Genomic DNA, 16,384 nt, shown 5'->3' with positions numbered 1-16,384 from the left:
CAATGGGGGTGAGGTGGGTGGGCAGTGTATCACTCTGGAGGTGGTTAGTAGATTGAGAGAAGACTCCATCACACCATGTTCTTCGTGTCCCTTTCCCAACGCCCATCTTTTAATCATTTAATGATAAATTTTAGTATAACTATGATTCTTGTTATCACTTGTTTCTAGTTTTAAGGTTGGTAAACTGCTCAGAGTTGCCTCCGGACGAGATGGGAGGCACATAAATCCAATAAACAAACAAACAGTGGCTTTTAGCTCTATCTAATCATTGTTCTTCCATTGTAAGCTAGAAATAGATGTTATTGCATTTTATTTTTTCGTACTTCCTGTCGTATTCTAGCCAAACTAATGAGGGTTTGGATCATAGTTATACAGACTTTCTAATCAATCTCTTTAATTGGTTTTTTTAATTGTCACAATTTCCATCTAGAATATTTTGAAAATAAAGATAGTATGTTTTAAAACTAATGATACAATGCTCTTGACTATATTATATATAATGGCATATCAAAGAGGCCAGGTCAGTATATCACAAAGATTACAGGACTGCTACTTTATTGATACATAGACTAACAACATCTTGAATATATGTCAGAATTTTCTTCTGCCCATCTTACACCCAACAGAACCAAGGCTTTTACTTTTATGTCTTTCTCATCATGTCTTCCCCATTCTCAGATGTGTTTTGTTAAGCTTTAAATGCTCCTGCATATTTTGATCAAAATTATATCTGCAATCTCCTGCAATGGCGCAAATATTTACCATCAAGTTAATTTTAATTATACTTTTAAGTTGATTTTTTTTAACTTAACATTATTGTGTTGTATCTTGTGGCAACAATACAACTATATGTTTTTTAATATTAATTGTAATGAACTGTTAAAATGGCAGTATCACCATTGGGTGATTTTGGATAAGTGATGTCTGCAGAAGGGGAAAAGAAGTCAGACTAATGAAAGTAGAGTTGTGTTGCAACACTTGCCCCAGCCTTTTCTATATGTATCACAATATCAAATACATGCTTGGAAAAGATAAGTTTGCAGCACAATGTGCCATTCACAACAGCAGTAAAAACTGAGTTGGGTTTCTTATTTCAAGTACTTCATTGCCACATCACAAGGTGAGTTGCATAAAAGATGAGAAAACACCCTTCATATGGTATTTCGCTCTTCTGTCATTGTTACATTTAACTACTTTCTGCACTCTGAGGTAAACATAACAATTTGGATCCTTAAATAAGGCCTTGTGATCCCAGAGAACTTTTGAGGAAGCAAAGGAAATGACATGAAGATAATTCTTGCAGAAACTTTTACACTGATTTTGGACCTAAAGTTATTGGTGTGCAACAACATTCTGACTTTCTAATTTTTTTTTTTACACACATCCTTATATATTTGAGTGATTGTTCTGTATTCTTGTCCTTAATCACTTACCATGATTTAAATAGGAAACATCTGCTGTTTTTCTTGAAACCTAATAATAAAATTAATTCATATCCTTGGGGTTTAAATCATATGTGTAGCTCCTTTAGACTTAGGTTGCCACCTTGTGACTAGTGTTTGCAACAGAGAATCATAATTTTCATTGTTGGATTAGATCAGATTACCCTGTAAATTAGATTTTTCTCATGAACTGAACATTTCAAACTTTGCATTTCTGGATAACCTACAAGGTGGTTATTCCTTGTGGAATATGCATCTTCTTATTAGAATAGTGCTGCCTTTGAACTGCTGCTCTATTTCTAGCATCCAATACATCAGCCTGGATGTCCCTGGGACACAGTGGGACAGGTTGAGATCTTTGTTTCAAATGAGAAGAATCTGTACATTTCCTGAATTTATCACTTTTTTGCTACAGTATTTTCCATTCTCTTACTGTGATTCTACTTTTTGTTTTTTTGTTTTTAACTTGTAGGTCTGCTAGGAATTATTATCATAATCTCACTTTCCTTGCTTGGCCATTACTGCCATTCTCCAGAAATATAGCTTTGATCCCTGTTTTTCTCATTAGATGTTGTTATGTCTCCATTGTTTATACTTGTCCAACGATTTGCAAAAGAAGAAGGTTGACGTGAAGGTGGCAAGGCAGTAACTTTTGATAGAAGATCCTATATTGATAGCGGGAAACACAGGTATAGAAAATGAGTGAGCAGTAGAACGAAGAAGCATGGGAGATAGCATGTTAGATAATCCTAACCTTAACCCTTTGTATACAACTAAACATAAAAGTTGTTGGCATGTATATCACTTAGAGCACACTTCTAAGCATGTCTATTTGTTCAATGCCCTTTAGTGGGATTTACTTTCAGAAAGAGGCATAGAGGAATCTCAACTCCTTTTCCTGGTTTTTGAGTCTTTTGGTGGTGTGCTGGTTGTGGGTGGATGTGGGTGGGGGAGAGTTATTTTGTTATTTTGTTCAAATGTAGAAAGCTTCAAATGAAGACTGCTTTTAGAACTCCCTTTGCTATTCTTCCTGTACTGTTTTTACAAGTAATAATACAACCCAGTAGTCCTCAACTACTGGTATGCCCAGTAGGAATTGAAAAGCAGCATTGTAGCAGATGTATCAGTGTTTTTATTTTTCAATTTCATTACATGAAGAGCCTGCCCTGACCTCACTAAAAGCTAAACATTATTATTATTGCTCTGATGTTATTCTTAACAACAAACTTTCATATCAGGATCTATGATAGAGGTTATCTTTGAAAGATTATAGGGAAATGCCATTTATTTCAGATAGCAAAATCTGTCTATCTATCTATCTATCTATCTATCTATCTATCTATCTATCTATCTATCTTTATATTTATATTTATATTTCTCTCTCTCTCTCTCTCTCTCTCTCTCTCTCTCTCTCTCTCTCTCTCTCTCTCTCTCTCTCTCAGATGTTCCTTCTTAAAAGCAAACACTGCATTAGAATGTGGTTGAATTAAACCTATTAATCTCTTTTCATTTATCATTCCAAGGTATTATATTTGTATTTTTTAATGCTATCTATATTTGGGATAGCATTCCTCCAGATATTCATACATCTCCTCTCTTCTCCATTGATGTTGAGAAAGTTATTCTTCCATACCTTGAGATTCAATGGGCTCTTGACTCCTATAAGGTTTTTTGTTGTTATGTACGGTTTTTCTTCTGCATGCATATGACCTCTACGTTTTTAATTTCATTGTTCTTACTTTTAAGATGTAAACCTCTCAGAATCATAATAGTCTGTATGACTAAATAAAAATAGAAATGATCATTGAAATGTCCTCCAATCCAATACAAGGTTATTTGTAAAATATATGTTAAAGTCTGCAGAGAGGTTAATATAGCTTTAAAATATGTCATTTTTTCCTTTAGTGCCACTTAAAAATTCTAATGGCAGCATTGTAGTAATTATACAGATAGCCATCTAGTTGCATGAACATAAAAATATATCATTATTGAGTTGAATTTAGAAACGTTCAGTGACTGAACGTGAATAATCTCTGGATTGTAAACTTCTCCTTGAGAATTTTGGATTTCCCTGTGAAGCCTGATATAGAGTATATAGCCTCCAGTTATACTTTCATTCTGGGGCTTTAGTAATATTAGCAACTTGATTTTACTAGTTTGTGAGCCTTAGGCAATTACGCTCTACCTCCTGCTCAGGGACTGTAAAAATTCAATTTCAGAAAGGCAAGTGTTTCTGCAATTCCTTACCTACTTATACTTAAAAGTATATATGCTTGAACATATCACCAAAATTTTCTTCATTACCATCCCTAGTTTATATCTATAAGCATCAAATTGTTCTGAAGCTGATGGCGTTTTAAAAAATGCATATTAACTATGTTAGATATTGCCATCTTCTTGTATCTCTCTCTCTCTCACATTTAGATACACACATTACAGTGATTTGTAATGAAGACATGAATGTGTTCGACTGCAGGTGAAAACTGCACTTTAAATCCTAAATTTTGTTTATACAATAAACAGTGAAGCCATTATGCTGATTACATAGAATTACAGCCATCTGGCCTACATTCAAAATATAAAGTTTTTAGATCCAATATTGCAGATATCTTTGCTTGGTGTTGCATTAGATTTACTAATAGCTCTATTGCTACTGAGTAGGAGAGTAAATACACTGTGCAGTCCTGCTAATGCATTTTTTCCTTCTCTTTTTAGCCCCCTGTGAAGCCAACACATTTTTTTGCCATAGTAATATGTGTATTAATAATACATTAGTCTGCAATGGACTCCAGAACTGTGTATATCCATGGGATGAAAACCACTGCAAAGGTAATGCTAAGCATATGGATTAAACTTCCAATTAATGCCACAATAGTTTTAATTTAATTATTTGAAACTTGCCGCGTAATTATTCTCATGCTTTTCAATGAATGCATAAGACTGTTTATCACCTAGGTCTAAAATTTGTTAGAACTTGTTTCAAAAGTTATTACAAAATAAATAGAGCGTTTAATAGCTAGAGTGAAAAAGTCCTATATTTTCTCTGGAAAAGTTAAATTGTTGGACTTTGATCAGTATTTGGATAGAGAAATACTATCACTTGGGTTCCTCATTTTGTTCGTGGTGCTTAATATTCAGTGCTTGTGAAAATATAAACCATTATCAAAGGAGCACTCACAATATAAACTTACAGTTATAATGAGATACAATGGCTGATTTGTGAAATGTTGCAATATTTTGAGTTATTCATGGGTATATGGGACAAAGCCAGAGCATCGGTGTGTTAAAAGTAAAATATATAACACAATAGTAATAACGAAGCATGTATATGTATGAAAAGTAAAAACATACAATACATACTTCTATGTGTGTGTCTTGAATGTGAATAATAAAATATATGCACTTGCCCTTGTGTAAACCTGCTTTTGTTTCATGAGAAAATAACTCAAAAACAGCAGAACAACTCATTTCTTTGCATTGTTATGGGAAATAAAACCAAATATTTCTTAAGATAAAAATCCAACTTCCAATGATAACTAACTCTATTATACCATGTTTAAGTGGAATTTTCTATAATTCATTGGTTTCTATTGTGAAAAATTGAAGCCTAAACTAGAATTTCAACCTCAAGCTTTATAGTACAGTTAGATAACAATTGTTTTGCCATAGTTCTCTAGATTTGGGGATTTCTGTATCTGCATTTGTCTTCATTATAAAGAACAAGAGGGATAATTTATTTCAGCAACAGCTTCCATGGTTATTATGCCTTTGAAAGCTTTTTGGAGAAGGGTAAAGGACATCATTCATTTAGGAAGAACTGAAAAAAGCTTGCAAAATGCTTCACCTTAACTGATAGCCAGCATAATGAGCCAAGCAGAAGAAATTGAAGTGTAATTCAAAAAGAGGATTTTAAAATGGCAAATAATCTCTCAGAAAAACAGTTATAATTTTATGTTTGTTGTAAATGCAAGCAATCTGTCCACTAATTGATAGTTTTAAGTGCCTGAATGATTGTGATGAGGCAGTTCTATTAGATAGCTTTCTTCCATGCCTAACTGTTCCATATTAATGTTATGAGAAGGACAGCAGGTCCATATCAATGTCTGGTGTGGTTTGCTGGCTCTATTCTACCAGTATCTTCCCAGAAAGTATGGCTGGCCTACACGTTTAGAATTCTACATAAAGTACCTATCTATGCATGATTGTGAATTTGACTCAAATGTTTAATTCAATTAAAGTATAAGGAGCAGGACTGGGCAATCATGTGATTCAAAAGTTGGAACAAACATACAGTTTTACTGTCCTTTTCAACATGTTAGTTTCCTTAGGCAATTAATGAGTGAAGAATTGCCAATCAATCCTTGACTTTTTACCTTCATCTTTTCAAAAGTGGTGCTGACAATATTTCTATACTCTTATGAAACAGATCAAATAAGAACAGATTAATTTTTACCACCAAATGCTGTAGGCTACTGGATTATGAAGAGCATTTCCAAATATGCCACTGATCAGAAGCAGAAGTCCCTGCTAGCAAGTCAGAAGCGATCAGTATTTATTCTGAATATTAATTTTATTTCAAAGCTGAATAAAAGCTCAACACATAATTCATAGCATGCTAGGACAAGTGGCAAATCATCAGCGTATTACTAATTTTAATTAAGTGCAATACAAAGAGAAGAGAATAAATTTTTAATTAAAGAGATTTGAATCTTGATCCTGGATTGTTTTTGAACTATATTAGTTCTATAACTAGTTGCAGTTAGAGAAGATTTGAGAGGGATAGCTTTTATGGTAAGTTTTTGGAAGATTTCTTCTGGAAATAAAAATGTTCCTTAAAATGTCAAAGAATGGCTGAATTCTTCTCCACAAAGGTTGAGTAGTACTGACAAAAATGCAGGACAACACAGGCAAAACCCTTTCAAGAAGCTGTTACCTCTTATATGGACCTATTGCCCTTAATGGAGAAAAATTGGATACTTCTAATAGAAATAAGAAATAAATAGATTTTGCTTTTCACGAATAACCCTGAGACCCTCCAGTGCTTGATGGTATTGCTTGCTTATCTTCACATTGGAAATTCACATGAGAAATTGTCTCTGTAATGAATTTAAGAATAAAACTATGGTTCTGAATTCAGAATTACAGTTTTTTGGGGAATATAAAATGCTCCGGACTATAAGACACACCAACCTTTTTTGGGGAGAAAAACAAGAAAAAAAATCTGCCTCTGCCTCCCAGCAATTTGCCTCCTTGGAGCAAACAGCCCATTTCAGTTTCAGCTTCAGCACAGCCTGATTAGCACAAGCAGCTGATTGTAGGTTGGATCGGCCTCCCAAAGATCAGCTGTTTCAGGCTGCAGGGATTGCCATAGCCTATTGCCGCCTCCATGCGTCTGGTTTTTGGCCTCCATTTTCCACCTGTTTCGGGAAGCAGGGATCAGAACGGGTGGAAAATGGGGCACGCAGAGGCCGAAAATGAGGCACGTGGAGGTGGCAATAGGCAATGACAATCCCTGCAGCCTGAAACAGCTGATGGTCGGGAAGTTGATTCAACTGACAATCAGCTGCTTGTGCTAATCAGGTTGCACCGAAACTGAAACAGGCTGTTTGCTGCAAGGAGGTAAATTTCTGGGAGGCAGAGGCCAAAGAGTGGGGGCTGGTGGATGGGCGGAGCTACATTTGGTGTATAAGACGCACCCAAATTTTCACCCTCTTTTAGGGGGGAAAGAGTGCATCTTATACTCCGAAAAATACGGTAATAGAAAAGACAAGCACACTTGTATTTGACTAATACTTATGTTACCCAGAATTTATTTTCCATTGGCTAGTCAGATGCTTCTAAGAAAGTTACAACAAGGCATACAAACAAGCAATTTCTTCCCAGATGTCACTTCTTTCCACCTCAGCAACTATTGTAGTGCAGGCAGTTCTCGACATACAGCCACTTGTTTAATAATTGTTTGAAGTTACAACGGTGTTAAAAAAAAGTGACTAACAACTGTCCCTCGCACCTATGACCACAATCCCCACAGTCATGTGATCAGAATTTTGGCACTTGACATATTTATGACACAACCACCTTTTCAACCTTCCCAGGCGGCTGCTCCACAAGAGACAGAAGCCAACTTTGCTTAATGACCATGGTGATTCACTTAATAACGATGACAAGAAAAGTCATAACATTAGGCATGTTAATTTGATGACTCATTTAACATATGCACTGCTTAGCAACAGAAGTTTCAATTCCAATGGTGGTCGTAAGTCATAAGGACTATCTGTATATCTCTTCCCTGGCTATTAATGTTAAAAGGTGGACTTCTTTTATGTTATAAAAATATCCACTCACCACCATTTGATAAATTAGCCTCTTCCTTTTTCTAAACATTAGAGCAAGTAAGATCTTGAATCCTAACTCAGAAATAATTTAGAGGAAAGTTGATTCAATATGAAATGGAGTAATACAGTTGATTAATTGCATAAGGGCTGCCAAATTCTGCATCAGTTGTAGTTTCTGAATATTCTTGAAGACCATCCTGACATTTACTAACCAAAAAGGGAAACAACTAATGAAAGTGCTCCTTCTTCTACAGCAAGAGAAAATAATCCAAAACTAGGCAAAGATCCAAAACTACGCAATATCACTGAATTTTCATTCAGGTGTCACAAGTAGGTCCAGTAGGTGTGGTCTTTGATTTATGAAAACAAATGTTTTACAACCTGCATAGGATTGCTTAAACTTTTACACTGGTAAAGATTAGGAACACATTATCTCACTACTAAAATAATTTGGAGAATCTCTATACTTTCTTTCATCTAACTCCATAAACTCATAACCGTTTCTTTTCATTGCCCTAGTTCAGGGGGAAAAAATGGCAATTTCTACAGATGTACAATAATAATAATAATAATAACTGAAGTAAGGTGGGCGAGATGAAATGTTACTTTGCCCTAGAAGTAGATTGGGGTGGTGTTTGAATGATTATAATCTCAAATTTCATTTTAACTGTTTAAAATCAGTACAAGAATTTATCACCTTTTAACTTATTAACACCAGTGAAACAATCCCTCTCTTTTTGCTGTTGTATTTTGTATTTTATTGAAACATTTATTATAAGCTCACATCGCATGGGAATCAGAAAAAAATGTGTGAGGAAGGATAGGCTAACCCATCCTTCTTCATTTCTTTATAGTATGTATCCTCAACTTTCTCAGGATGTACTTTAATTTTCACACATGCTCCATACTTTTTTCTCTGGTGGATTTTCAAATATGCTAAATACATTGGTAGACATGATTATCTCAGTCCACTTTGAACTATATTATCTCTCTTCCCTCTAACACCCTTATGAGTAATAAATAAATTGCCCCGTGGACAAACAATTGATTTTATCCCTCCTGGAAAGAAAAGAAAATACCCTGGCATTTAAAGGCTTGCTACTTTTCTTAAATTGAAAACATTTTTGTGGTATATATTATCATGTCATAAGGTAACTTCAATGAATAGAAAATCTTTACCATTTCAATTTATTGCACAAAAGTTTGATCATAAGCGGTCTGGAAAGCCTTCAATTTTCAAATGAAAGATGCATTTCCCTTGCTAGTAAAATATTGAAACTATAATGATGGGAATAAATTTGTTTATGTATAAGATAATTTATCATGTACTGTATTATGTTTAAACACAAGCATTGATTCAGACCATTTTTCCTATCATATTATTCATATATATACAAATATTTTTAATATTTGTATTTTATGTTTTTTAATTCTGGCTGTACACCGCCCTGAGTCCTCAGGGAGAAGGGTGGTATATAAATTTAAAATAAAATAAAAAAATAAATAAAATATAGTAATTGCAGCCATCAATTGAAAACGTAACCATTGTAAGATGCTCTCATGTGTTGAATAGGCAAAAGTGGTTTCCTGTTATTAGATGTTTTATTAAACATTAAAAAAATGATCTGTGTTAGACCATCCATATTATATACATTCTTAACTTGGTATAAGAACAATATATATGTTTAACAATGATTACAGATCCACAGTAGAAACATTTAACAAAAATGTGTTCATAATTTTCCTTTAGGATAAAATGTAATATAAAAATACAACAAAAACAATAATAAAATATACAAAACAGTAATATATTCCAAACTTTTCTCCCTCTAAATTCCACAATAGTATTACATATAGTTTTACTACATCCTAGATTCAAGTTGCTTAATGAATCTTGATTTTTTTTTTCAGTAAATGGCTGGCCTCTTAAAAGTATTACTTGAAATAGTTAAAAAGTTGCATAGTGGTGGTTTTTTAGAATGGAATTAGAAAGAAGCACCCAACTCATACTATAGGCCAGGGGTGTCAAAATCACGGTGTCATGATGGCGTCATGATATATCGGGACTTTCTTCCCCTTCACTAAACTGGGCGTCGCCAGCGCGGGACACATCCAGTTTGACAGCCCTGCTATAGGTGGAAGGGATATGAGAGTGACTTGATTATTAAATGTGTTGAAGTATCTCAATGGCCATGGCTGTAAATTGTGGTTCATCTAGATTGACTCTTGATCTAATCCAATGAGCAATAAAACAAATAAACCTATAGCAATTTCTTTAGCTTCATCAGGAGATTTTTAGTCTGTAGAGCTAACTGTCCATACACACACGCACTTCGGAATAGTTTCATTTTAACTCTGTGCAGTTTCATTTTAGCTCTAAGATAATTAATGCAAACCTATTTGACCTACTTTCAGATTCCAGGACCAGTTAAAAAAAGATTTGTCCATAGATATGAACATTCCAATGCCTGACTAAGGAAGAGATAACAAATTAACTTTTCCCTCTAAGAACCAGGTTATTATTTTAGAGAATTCATGGTAAAAGACTAGCTATCCTCTCTTAGAGATGTCACCATAATGGAGAAGCTTGAAAAAATCTGTCATTGCACTTTTGAGAATTTGGTTAAATAGAAAAAATGAATGTATGTATATCCAACTATTTGACTTACAGAGGTTTATAAAGCTGGAGCAAATCCAGAGAATTGAAATCAGTTTCTGATCAGCAAAATGCTGCCCTGCCATATAATTCTGTTTCTTGTATTCTTTCTTATATCAGTTCTATAGTCTTCAATGTATTGGGACATAATTATCAAAGTGTCCAGGTGTATAGCCAAGAAATCTATTGAAACATGCAGTTGCAACACATCTGGGCAGTACCCAGTTTGGAAAGATTGAGAAAGAATCATCATAGTAACAATCCATAAAACTAATGGTCATTAAAAAAAAGGCTGATTTTAATTTTCTGTTTTATTTTTTTATTCCCTTTCCCATCTCACAGAAAAGACAAAAGCCAGCCTGTGGGACCAGCTTACAAATACCAGTGGGACAATCATTGGGGTGACTTCTTGCATTGTGATCCTCCTTATCATTATCTCTGTTATAGTCCAGATCAAACAGCCTCGTAAAAGATTTGTCCAGAAGAAAGCAGACTTTGATCAAACAGTATTCCAAGAAGTTTTTGAGCCTCCTCATTATGAGTTATGTACTCTCAGAGGGACAGGAACTTCAGTGGACCTTGCAGATATTGCAGATGACTTTGAAAATTATCATAAACTCCGTAGATCATCTTCAAAATGCATTCATGACCACCACTGTGGATCACAGTTATCTAGCACTAAGGGCAGCCATAGTAATCTTAGCACAAGAGATACACCAATCTTGACAGAAATCCAACCCCAGCCTGCAAAGCCCCTTATCCAGCCTGTGAACAGAAGAAACATCCTTGTCATGAAGCATAGCTACTCACAAGAAGCTGCAGATGTGTGTGAGATAGATGAAATTGAAGAGGTACCAACCACGAGTCACAGGCTGTCCAGACACGATAAAGCTGTTCAGCGGTCAGTATCAATAGAGTTTTGATGAGGACTTTTGCATGAAGACTGGGTTCAGCTCTTATTTTCTATTTATTTATTTATTTATTTATTTATTTATTTATTTATTAATATGTATATCCGTTTACAGTCCAACCATTGTTTGTGAGCCGTCATTCTTCTTTATTCATGATGGATGATGGATGAGTATTCTAAAGAGGGGTGTTTTTTTGTTTTTGCTTTCTTTGGCGGGAAGGGGCTAGAGGAGGAGAAGGTGCTTTTGGTATCATCCCATGAAAACAGCCAAGAATCACTTAGCAACTCAGTGATTTTGCTTGCTAAGAATCCAAAATTGTCTTTATTTATATTTTTAGGCATTTACTACAACTTCTAACCCAATACAATCCATGGCAATATTCCCTGGCAAATTTTGGCAGATGAAAATAGGTTCTTTCTATTTATATTTACCTGCTATTTGGCATAAAGTAGCCATGGAGACCATTACAGTACCAGGCTTTACTGTCTGGCTTTGATAATCAAGAAATAATGAAGTTTAAACTTTCCCGTCTTTGATTGTTCACTAATCTAGGCTCTAAAATAGTTTTAGTTCTGAAGTGCAGCCTTCATCCTTTCCATACATGCACACTCTCAAGAGCTAATTGTATGGAGGAATTTATAGCATAGAAAGGTCAAGCAAGGAAAGAGTTAAGCAGCTCTTCCTAGGGAGGCTTATTTAATTTTTAAGGTGGCTAAAGAATACTGTTGATTATAATTAAGTTGGGCTTTTCATGTACAGTAGATATACTTATTTTGTGAAAAATTCTAATTGCAAATATTCCATTGGCTGAACGACTTCGTTTTTTCTTTATTTGTTTGTTTTTAATCTTTCTAATACTGCTCCATCATCAAAAATTGTCTCAGGAATTGTTTTCAGGAGTGGGGTATGGTGTCTTATTATTTTAATTTCATTAAATATAAAAATGTATGAAAGGGTAGATAGACTTTTACCTACCAAAGATACTTTTGATTTAATTAAGGGCAGTTTTCTTTGAAAAATTAGCATGCAGAACTGATTTCTTAGAGAGCTTGAATGTAATATTTTCTCCTTCCAGATTGTAGGGAGGGATAAACCAATGAGAAAATCCCTTTGCCTTCCCCTCATTGATCATGTTTCTTTTATACAGCAAAACACAATATTTTGAAATACGATATGGTGATTTCTGCAGTTGATATATCATTACTTGTTTTGTTTATTTGCAATTTAGACTAGGGGATAATTTTTATGCTTTAGCTTGATATTCTTTTAGATTTGCTTATGAAAAAAAAGTAGCAGAGCAAAAGCTTTCTAAATCAAATCCGGCAGAATGACTGTTTCAAAGAAAATTATGGGGACTCTTTTGCTGTGAAATGCACCCTGCATGCTTGTTAATAAAAATGCTTAAAAGATTATGAGTAAATACAAAGTGAAAAATATTTACATGCAATGTACTTGGAAACTGCCAGAAACCTTGTGATAGGTTTAGGCTGTACACATGCATTTTATTATTCTCCATATTATCGTGTTCATGTGTTCAGTCTTTTCCATCTACATAAAAGCTAGCCAAATCTGGGGTGTCTACAAGACACAGGAGGAATAAAACAAGTTAAATTGATGGATACAGCCATGTGATTGGAGCCCCATTATTATCTTTTTTCTGCATTGCTTGACATACCCCTCCTCACTGAAAACACTCCAATCCAAACCTCTCAGTGCACTTTGTCAATTAGTTGCACCAAGCCATTTTAGTGGACTAATTTTAAAGGATTGATAAAGTTAATAAGAGCATTGTTTTTGCCTACCAGCCTACCAGTTTTAGGTATCTTAAATCAATTTGCCTGAATCTTTAGATATGCTTCAGTAAAGAATGTATATGCATTTATTTCTTTTTTTTACCTATGCAAACATTATTATGTTGAATGAAATAGCCATAACATTCCAGGTTCTGCCTCATTGGGTCTCTAAACAAACATGAATCTGAGTACAACACAACTAGGGTGTAAAAGACAACTGAAGGTAAGCGAACAACTGAATATATTGTTCCCAATTCACCATCCCTGCATTTCATTTGTTTTCTTGGAAAAAAAATTGAGATCTTTTTATAATTTGGTTTTTGTGATTGTGTGTTTTGGCTTGTTTGAAAAATGTTGCTACTCCCTGAATGTACAAAGATATTAAAAAGGTTTGCTCTAATTTCAATAACACATACAATTTATTCAATCACTTTCCTCCGTTCCATTATAACATCCTGCAAAATATGATTCTGAATATTAAGCTTGATTGTTTAGCAGCGGTTTGGCATGACCATTCAGTTTGATTGTTGTTCTTTTAAAATCCAGGGTTTAAAATGTTTCAAAATAACTTCTAGCCTGCAGCTTACACATTATAGGTTTATAGAGAACCTATCTTTTAGATCTATGTATAGTCATAATTGATGGTATGCTTATTTTAGGGAAGTTGAATTAATATGCAGATTATTTCTTGTTTATCCTCACAATTCACTGAAGCTGGTTTTACTCAACGCCTATTGGCCATCTTCATGAAGTAGGAGTTTGAACTTGTTTCTTATTGAACTCTTAGAACTCTTATACATTTTTCCATTCCCATGATAACCTTGTTATATCGTCACCCAACAATATACAACCACATTTGGCTATAGTCCAAGATCTTTAGGCCAAAATCAAAATTTATTTTATTTAATCTATTACAATAAATTAATAAAATAGAAACTCTTTGTCCCTATAAATGTAATATTTTTGTCCTATGTCACTTTGCAAAGCACAAATTTGTGCCATTTTTTTTGGCCCACACCCAAGTTTTGGTGACAGTGTGTGACCCAGGTTCTAAACACATGATTCATGAGCATTGAAAAGATGAAGGAAACAAGAATCTGTAACTAAACATATGGCCTGGGTAATGAACTACAAAGTAAGTGCAGAAAATTAATTTCTAAGACCCAGCAGGAAAAACATCTTGTGTCTTGAACTGATCCTACTTCTCACTTTATTTTAAGGCGAATTCTATACACTTAGTTTCCCCTATTACTGAAAATAAATCTAGGAGAACAGTATACACTTCAGAGGTAGCATCAGGGATGAAATGCTCCCGATTTGGACCGGATCACCCGATCTGGTAGCGATGGTGGCGGGTGGTTCGGAGAACCGGTAGCAAAAATCCCTGGGCTCCCCATGCCCAGCTGAACCATGCAATCATCAGAGGCTTTTTTTTTTTTACTTTTAAAAGCATTTTTTCTACAACCTCTTCGGCGGAAAAAATGCTTTTAAAAGTAAAAAAAAAGCCTCTGATGATCCCGCGGCTCAGCTGGGATCGCCAGAGGCTTTTAAAAGCATTTTTTCTACAACTTCTTCGGCCGAAGAGGTTGTAGAAAAAAAATTCCTTTAAAAGCCTCTGATGATCCCAGCTGAGTTGCCTGATCGTCAGAGCCTTTTAAAAGCATTTTTTTCTGCAACCTCTTAAGGTTGTAGAAAAAATGCTTTTAAAAGTAAAAAAAAAAAAGTTGGCCACGCCCACCCAGTCACATTACTCCACCACCACCACCACTACCACCACCACCAAGTCACGCCCACAGAACCGGTAGTAACAAATTTTACATTTCACCACTGGGTAGCATATAAGTCACACAATATGTAGGCAGTTTCAAATTATGTGTATTAAGTGAAGTTTAACATTTTGGTTATCACTGAACAGTAAGGTACACCTAGTGGCATATTTGGGGGAAGGAAAGGGCAAAGGCCATTGTTTCATGCATGCCAAAATGAAAAATGATTAATTTTAATGCTGCTGATCATTGTCAAAAGATCTTTCCTGAAGAAGATAGTTCCATATTTCCATTATTTTTTAAAGCTTGGCTGAAATGAATTTAAGATTGTTTATGTGTGATTTTTTTTTTATTTGAAATATAGTTTACTTGGAAATTGATTAATAGTGGTAGCTAAACCAATATTTTAAATATTTTGTTAGTTTGTCTGCATCTATATGATCTAGTTTTTACATGTGAATTTATGTGTACTATATGTGTGTGTCTATATCTATATATCTATATGTTTTGTTTAAAATGTATATATATATATATATACATATATACATATATATACATATACATGTATGCATACACTTATGTGTGTGTGTGTATATATATATGTATGTATGTATACACACACACACACACACACACGTATATACATACACTTATTAAAAAATTATTCTTGCTCCTGGCCAATGAAAGTGTTCAGCAGTCTTCTGTTCACCCCTTCCTGTAAATTATGTGCTCATAAGTGTTCTTATATCCGAATTCCATTCACCAGAAGTGATATTCTATATGTGTCATGGCTTCAGACGTCTTTTTGCCCTCAGGTAGCCAAACTTGGAGGGGAGGGGGTATATCATACTGCCAATCATAAGTAGACACCTTAAAAAAATCCCAATGGACAAAAACCTTTGTCCATCTTTGTCCAGGTATTTCATTAAATCCCTACCGATGGATGGATGGATGGATGGATTTTGGGGCCTAAGGTACAAAAGCAGATCCATGTGAGCAATTTTCATAATTTTGCACAGAACTAGCTTCTACATAAATCACATTTCTTTTCATGGTTGAATTCATGATATCTATGTAACATCCTTCTTATGTTACAGTATTTTACATATTGTGTCAAATAAGATTCTTTCCATTGAACTTGTTATATGTTTTTCATTATGTAGATTGCTTCAGAATAGTGCATTCGGGGTGATTTTGAATATACAACAGTGACTTATGAAAGTATCAGCTCTGGAACTACAAGCTAGAGATGTTCTGGACTCCAATGAACTACTCCGATTTCGTGGGGAAAAAACACCAGTCAATAATAAGCAAAATTAATGAATGGCAATAAGACCCTTATTACTATCATTTATTGTAATCATATTTTTCTTTTATATTGTTATTTATTTTGTCATTTGATTACAAAGAAAAGTTATCCACTTTCAGGAACAAATGATTAATCAGGTATTTATGGATTCATAATCACTTCAACAGAAGAA

The 16,384-nt window shown here is 34.4% G+C and overlaps 1 protein-coding gene across 1 annotated transcript in view; it reads left to right on the top strand.

The window, feature by feature from the left end:
- Positions 1 to 16,115, top strand: part of NETO1 (neuropilin and tolloid like 1) — a 98,323-nt gene extending 82,208 nt beyond the window's left edge. Inside the window, exons 9-11 of the mRNA XM_070940993.1 lie at positions 4,158 to 4,271; positions 10,776 to 11,334; positions 16,067 to 16,115. Coding sequence (XP_070797094.1) covers positions 4,158 to 4,271; positions 10,776 to 11,334; positions 16,067 to 16,115 — 722 coding nt within the window. The remainder of the gene's footprint in view (positions 1 to 4,157; positions 4,272 to 10,775; positions 11,335 to 16,066) is intronic.
- Positions 16,116 to 16,384: the final 269 nt, after the last annotated feature.

The sequence above is a fragment of the Pituophis catenifer genome, unplaced genomic scaffold (genome assembly GCF_029215685.1).
Source record: "Pituophis catenifer annectens isolate HBS135680 unplaced genomic scaffold, rPitCat1.0.hap2 SCAF_3, whole genome shotgun sequence".
Classification (NCBI taxonomy): Eukaryota; Metazoa; Chordata; class Lepidosauria; order Squamata; family Colubridae; genus Pituophis; species Pituophis catenifer.
Note: the sequence above shows the minus strand (reverse complement) of the source record. Positions and strands in the feature narration are given on the sequence as shown.